The sequence below is a fragment of the Pteropus alecto genome, unplaced genomic scaffold (assembly GCF_000325575.1).
Source record: "Pteropus alecto unplaced genomic scaffold, ASM32557v1 scaffold339, whole genome shotgun sequence".
NCBI classification, from domain to species: domain Eukaryota; kingdom Metazoa; phylum Chordata; class Mammalia; order Chiroptera; family Pteropodidae; genus Pteropus; species Pteropus alecto.
The window spans coordinates 1,036,312-1,043,462 of NW_006442509.1; the positions used below are offsets into that span (position 1 = coordinate 1,036,312).

The 7,151-nt window shown below is 55.8% G+C and overlaps 1 protein-coding gene across 1 annotated transcript in view; it reads right to left on the minus strand.

Moving 5' to 3' along the window:
* Positions 1 to 3,324: 3,324 nt before the first annotated feature.
* The window catches only part of SLC19A1 (solute carrier family 19 member 1), a 10,589-nt gene continuing 6,762 nt past the window's right edge, over positions 3,325 to 7,151 (minus strand). Inside the window, exon 5 of the mRNA XM_025040324.1 lies at positions 3,325 to 6,567. Within this exon, the coding sequence (XP_024896092.1) occupies positions 5,784 to 6,567 (784 nt within the window). The 3' untranslated portion in view covers positions 3,325 to 5,783. The remainder of the gene's footprint in view (positions 6,568 to 7,151) is intronic.

A 7,151-nucleotide genomic window follows, 5' to 3' on the forward strand; every position in this document is an offset into this window, starting at 1 on the left:
GGGCCCCGTGCACGGCGTGTGGCGCACGACCGCGGTGTGCACGGTGCTCGCAGACGTCCGTGTGGGCAGCGGGCCTGTGCCAGGGGCCGCCTGGCGGCCGGTGGAGCTACACAGCGGTCAGCCGAAGGGACGCGTGCTCGGCCTGTGGAAGGTCCCCCCTGGTGCCCAGGCCCGCCAGGGGGACATGACGTCTGGGTTCCCTCAGGTGGCTATGGGCCAGACCAGGCTCAAGTGCCGCCCCGAGCCCCTTACAGCACCTGCACCCTGGGCGCTCCTAGGACACCCGCAGGGGACGGTGCAGGACTCCACGCCCGGGTGTCTCCCCACCCTTCCCCGGTGGGGCTGAAACCCTGGGTCCACCGAGCACACGTAGGGAAGCCACCCCGAAGCGGGGGCAGCCCAGCCAGGGACCCGGAGCCCACGGCACAGCACGGCGACGTGTGACAGGTCCTGGGCTTTGTTTCCTTTTTGTTGTAGGCGTTTTGAAACCAAAGAAGCCAGCAACCCAGAAATGCCAACAAATGCAGGAGAAAAGCCCAACGAAAGTGCTCTCTCCACCAAAGAACCAGGATAGGGACAGCCAAGGACAGGAAGTGACAGACAAGACCACCCTGCTCCAGCCAGATGCCACCCTCCTTACCCAGGCGTGAGGCCCCACAGGGTGGTGCTGCTCGAGGCCCAGGGGGAGCTGGACAGCTCACCTGGCAGGGACCGCACAAAGCCTGAGCTTTCACGACGTCCTGCCCCAGCCCTGCACTCAGGATGTAGCGAGAACACCCATGACACCCCCTATTCAAACTTCTGAAAGTTAAAAACAAAATCTTGAAAATAGCCACACACACACACAAAAAAAGACACCCTAGGAGAAAAACAACGACAGAGAATTTGCATCACAAACCACGAAGGCCCCAGGGGAGCAGCACATTTTTTCTCAGGCTGAAAACACTGTCCGTCCAGAAGCCGACATCCAACGACAACGTCCTTCAGAAACGCAAAGGACAGCACGACATTCTCGGAGGAAAAAGCTGAGCAGAGTCTGTCACGCGCGGACCTGCCCTGACGTCACGGCTAACGGAGGCCCTGGCTGAGAAGCCGTGACGAAGAGGGGACCTTAGGCCCCAGGAAGGAGCCTTGAGCGAAACCGCGGGCAAACGCAAGGCTTCCCCGCGCCTCCCAAACGCCCGGTGGTCAGAGCAAGACTCGCGGCGCTGCTGCCCACGCCCGCGGCGGGGCCGCGACGGAGCCCGCGCGACTTCACTCGGACACACGAGGCCATCACAGAAAGCCCGAAAAAGCACAGCAGGTAAACCAAAATCAGACCCTGAAGAACGTGCAACCGACCTACAAGAAGGCACAAAAAATAAAACAGAAACGAAAAACAGAAAACGAAAGGAAAACGAAGAGCGAAATGGCGCAGCCGCTCTGAGACGTCAGTGACGACACGACGCACACGGCCTCGGAGCAGCGCCCCAACTCAGAGCCTGGCGGAGGAGATTCAAATGACACGACTCGAGAGCGAAGACGACAGCGCAGGCCACAGAGGCTCTGTCCATCCCTCTGGCGACCAAATCAAAGCTGGACGGAAGCAAAGCTGGAGCAGCAGCGAGATCGCCTGGGATCGCGATGAACGAGCCGCACGCCTAGGGAGAAGTCCGAGAAAGCGCCCGGCAACGGCAGCGGGGAGGAGGGGGCGAGGTCGCGGGGCTGCCCAGTGCCCGGGGGCTCAGTGGGACGGAGGCAGCGGTGGCTGCAGACGCCTCTTAAAGGGGCCGCGGCCCCGAGCGGACTTTCGCGCTGACGGACCTGCTCGCTCTGAGCACCAGCGCCCGTTCGGCTGCGTGCAGGGGGCACCAGGGACTTACAGGGGGACACTGTCGGAGCGAGGGCCGAGGCGAGACTCACTCTGTACAGAAGTATCGGCAGTGTGCACTGTTCCCTGTTGAGCCCACGCCCTACCAGTGAGGGGACACAGTGTCGCCATACCCCAGACGTCATCAAACCGGGTAACAGGCCGCTCCGCCCAGAGGATCCCCTGAAACCCCGCCTCCCAGCTCACAGCCCCACCCAAGTCACATCCAGGTGTGTGTCCTCAAGGACTCAGATGCTGCTTGCTGAGCAGCGCCCAGACTCTCACTGGTGGCAGCTGGCTTCGGTTTCTGGCGTGGCCTTTTGAGGCAACTATAAGCACAGCATCTGTGGATCGCTTGCTGGATCTTGACAGGTGGCCCCGGAGGGACTCAGGCTGGGGCTAAACTTGGCCTTCAGCTGAACCCCTCTCAGGACTCTGCCACTGGACGCCTACTACACAAATCCACACTAATAAGACCGGGAGACCTGGGAGCTCTGCTTAGTACATAGAAACAGACTCAGAAAGGCAGCCCAAATGGGAAGACAAAGAAGCAGAAACCATATTAGAGAACGGAGCAGAGATCCAGGAATAGTGGAGTCGAGCAATCTGACAGATGCGGAGTTCAAATCACTGGCTACAAAGATGCTCAATGAACTTTGGGGAAGTGGAGATACATTCAGTGAGAACTGCAACAACGAGACAGAGAACGTAAAAACAAACGGAAATCATAAAAAGGGAACCAGCCTGAAATAAAGATCATGTTATCTGAGATGAGAAGGGTATTAAATAGAATAAGCAAAGTGAATAAAGAAGAGGATCGAGTGACCTACATAGAGGACGAGAAAGCCAAGGGCACTCGATCAGAATGGCAAGAAAAAATAAGCCAAGACTATGATAATAATTTAAGGAGCCTATGGGACACTATTCAAGGTAAAAACATCCATCTCATCGGTATGCCGGAAGGAAAATAAGACGCTGAAAAGCTATTTGAAGAAATTATGATGGAAAACCTCCCTCACCTGGTGAAATAAAGAGACATACAACCCCAGGCAGCTCAGAATCCCAAAAACCAGGAATCCAAAGAGGCTCCACACCAAGACATATTATAATTAAAATGCCAAAGGTTAAATCCAAAGAGAGAATCTTAAAAGCGGCAAGAGAAAAGCAGTTAGTTACCTACAAGGAGCCCCATAAGACTGGAGCTGATTTCTCAGAAGAAACTATGCAGGACAGAAGGGCCTGGCACAAAATATTTGATGTGATGCAGACCCAGGAGCTAGGACGAAGAATACTTTATCTAGCAAAGCTATCATTTAGAGTCAAAGGACAGATGAAGAGCTTTCCAGACAAAAAGAAGCTAAAGGAATTTATCACCACCAAGCCAGTATTACAGGAAATGCTGGAGAGACTTCTTTAAGAAGAAAAAACATGTATCAAAAACAGGAATAAAGAATAACAACTAGATTCCTATCAATAAGTACCTCAAATGGAAAAGAATTAAGTGCTCCAACCGAAAGAGAGAGTGGCTGAATGGATACGAAAAAAAGACCCCTACGTGCTGCCCACGAGAGACTCACTTCAGATGAAGACACACACAGACTAAAAGGAAGAGGGTGGAAAAAGATGTTGCCTTGATGGACCTAGAAGGTACTTAAGTCAGACAGAGAAAGGTAAACCCTATATGATTTCACTTATATGCGGAATCTGAGGAACGAAAAGAACAAACTAATCAAAACAGACTCACGAATATGGTGGACATTTTGGTGACGGACAGAGGAGGTGTTGGGGGGGCTGAGAGAGTGGGGTGAAGGGTTGAAGAGGCACAAATTAGTAGCTGACGGGTGGTCATGGGGACGGGGAGCAGGGCACAGGGAATGCAGTCGGCATTAGCATGTCGGCCGGGTGAAGGGCCAGCGGAGGGAGGGAGCGATTGGGATCGTCTTATGAACTATGCAGATGTCTAACCAACGGACTGTATACTTGAAAGTAATTAAAATAATTTAAAAATTTTTAATTAAAAAAATAATATGACTATATGCTGCCTACGAGAAACTCACTTCAAACATAATAGTACAATCAAGTTAAAGCAAAAAGATGGTGAAGGCTCTATCATTTGAACATTAATCACAGGAAAGCAGCAGTGGCCATATTAATATCAAGTAAAGGAGAATTTGGAGATAAAATGACCAGAGACAGAGAAGAACATTACATGCTAATAAAAGGCTCAACCTCCCAAGACACACAGCGATTCCAAATCTGTATGCAACGAACTAAAGAGCTGTAAAGATGACGCAAAATGTGAGAGAACTGAGAGAAGAAACAGACAAATCCACAGTTATAGTGGAGACGCCAACACCCCTCTCTCGACACCAGAACCGGACGGAAAACCCACAACGGAGAAGAAACGAGCGACAGGAACGAGTCAGCACTGACGGACGACCGCGCCCGACAAGTGTCCCTGGAACATCTAACCAGACAGACCACACCCTGGGCCATAGCAAACCTCGGCAAACTTAAAACGATTTATAACATAAGGCTGCGTCCTCTAATCACAAAACAGAATCAGAATAGAATCACTAACAAGGATAACCGGACAATACCAAGACGCTTGCAAACGAAACACACCTCGAAAAAGTCATGGTCAAAGAGAAAGCTTCCAGAGATTTCAAAAAATACAAAGAAATGAATGAAAATGAAAATACAACATGTCAAAATCTGCGGGATGCAGCTAAAGCAGTGCTGACGGGGAAGCGTACAGCACCACACGCGACACTGTTAATCTCGGCTCCCGTCTCGAGCCCGGAAGACGACGAGCAAAATAAGCCCACGGCAGAAGGAAAAAGACGGTGAAGACAGAGTTCTAGCCAGCGCCACACAAGGCCAGAAACAGAAATAAAAGGCATGCTAAAAAAACGGTGTAGGAACATTTCACCAAAGAGGATATACAGATGGCAAATGAGCGCGTGGAGAGAAACATCACCTTCCATCAGGGGAATGCAAATTAAAACCACAATGCGCCATCACCGCACACCTACCAGAATGGCTAAAAAACGCCACCAGAAGCCGGCGAGGGCCTGGAGGCACCGGGTCTCTCGCCCGCGGCTGGCGGGAACGTAAAATGGTACAGTGCTGCGAAAAACAGGTCGACAGCTTCTTAAGAAGCACGCACCTGCCACGTGACTCGGCAGCTACACTTTTGGACATTTATCCAGAGATATGAAAACCTACATTCACACAAAACCTATCAACAAACTTTACAGCAGGTTTATCCGTAACCACCGAGCACTGGGCACACCCCAGGGCCCTCCGCGGTGAGTGTAAGCCAGCTGCGGCCCGCCCACATGGAACAGCACGTAGCACTGAGCAGAGGTGACCTGGTGACACACGCGAGGACCTGGGCAGATCTCGCTGGAACCAGGCTGGGTAGAAAAAGCCAGGCCCCAAAGTTTATGTACTGCAGCATCCCATCTAAGGGGCACACTAGACGTGAAAGGTTAGAGAGGCGGAGGGCAGACCGTGGCTGCCCGGAGCTGGGGAGGGGACGGGGTGGCGGTCAGGTAGCGCGGCTGCGAGGGGGCAGGCCGAGGGGCCCTGGGGGGAGGGAGCCTTCTATCTCTTGACCTTATAAGGTCAACATCCCGGCAACGACACTGCACCGGAGAACTGCAGGACGCGCGTGGGGAACCGGGAACGGGCTGTGTGGATCGCTACGGCCTCTCACCGCATGTGAGTGAGCAGTTACCCGAAAAGGAAAAGCTTACTCGAAGAAACAAGCACACCCAGGCCAGCTCCCGGCCACCGGCCGCTATGCTCTGCCCGCGCTGAGACTGAACACCTGTCCCCGCTGTCACCACGCAGGATGGAGTGAAAGGGACGCACGGAGCTCCCGACAGGAGAAGGGACGGGGAGCTGGAGGCCTGTTCTGGACCCCGTGTCAGGTCCGTAAACTTCTGGAGTTACGCTTTGACTCAGAAATAAAACCAGCCGGAGAAAACCGACGCGTGTTCTCAATGCACCCGACGTGGAGTCGCCACATGGGAGGGGCTGGGGCCAGGACATGCGAGGGAGGCCCAGCCCCTGGGCGAGGTGCTGCAAGCCCTTCCCTCCCAGCCGCGGGCCCCTTGGAAGCCCCGCTGCCCAGCAGGGACAACCGGGGCCCCTCCCGGGCCAGGTGGACGGCTGAGTCCAGATCCGTGGAAGGCCTGGAGCCAGAGGCCTCCTCCAAAGGGGACCTGGCCACATGTGGAGGCCACACGGTTCCCACTGGGGTCGGGCACACCCTGCGCAGATCTGGGCCCCGAAGGAGCAGTGCCGGCCAGCACGGTGGTGGCCATCGCGGCTCCCCGGAACCGTGCCCGCTGAGCCTCCCGTCCCTGCTCGGGGCCTCGTTTCCTCTCCTGTGCTCGGTGGGTCCAGTGTATCGGGCCGGAGACGCCCGGCCCCCCGTGCGTGGCCCCCGCCCTCGGTAGGTCTGTGCTCTGGGCCCCACAGAGGGTGACGCTGCTGGTCGGGCGGGCACCCGGAGGCCCTGGTCCAGACGCCGCCCTCCCTGGAAATCGCCCGACACGGGACTCACCTGTGAGTGCACCGAGAGGCCCAGGCCCCGCTTGTCGGAAACCACGAGGGTGATGGCGGTCTTCAGGACAGTGGCAAGGAACGTGTTGACCCCGAAGACCAGGGCACAGAGCTCTTTAGAGAGAGAAGACGCAATCTGGAAACTTAAGGGGAAAGCAGGAGAAGGTCACATGGCTGGAGGGACAGTGGGTGCCGCGGGTGCCCAGGGGACACCCGGTTGGGGTGCGGGGACGGCCATGCACCTGATGATGGGCCAGGCCCACGAAGGCCACGTGAGACCAGCAGGACAGGCCTGGTGCCCGGGATGCCCCCGCATCTTCCCGCGACAACTCGCAAAATAAATGCGGACGGGGCACAACGCAGCCCCAGGGGACGTGTCCGAGGAACCCTGGCACAGAGTGGACCGGTCCCTGCGGCCCTCTCAGAAAGCCGTGCCCAGATGGGCAGGGCATCAGGAGGAACACTCTGGAATTAAAGTCTTTCGTCGTCAAACGATTCGGTAGAAAAAAGAAACCCACGAAACGAGCGAGCGCGGAGGAGGCGATGTGCGCGCGGCGTCCTCCCCTGGAGGAAACGAGCGGCCGAAGGACTGATCCCCAAAGCGCCTTTCGAGATGAGCGACGACTGGAGGAGAGGAGGGGGCGAGAACACCCAGGAAGGCTGCGAGCGCGCGAACCCCGAGACGAGCGACCACGCGACGCGGAGCGCGCCGGGCGGCAGGACGGGC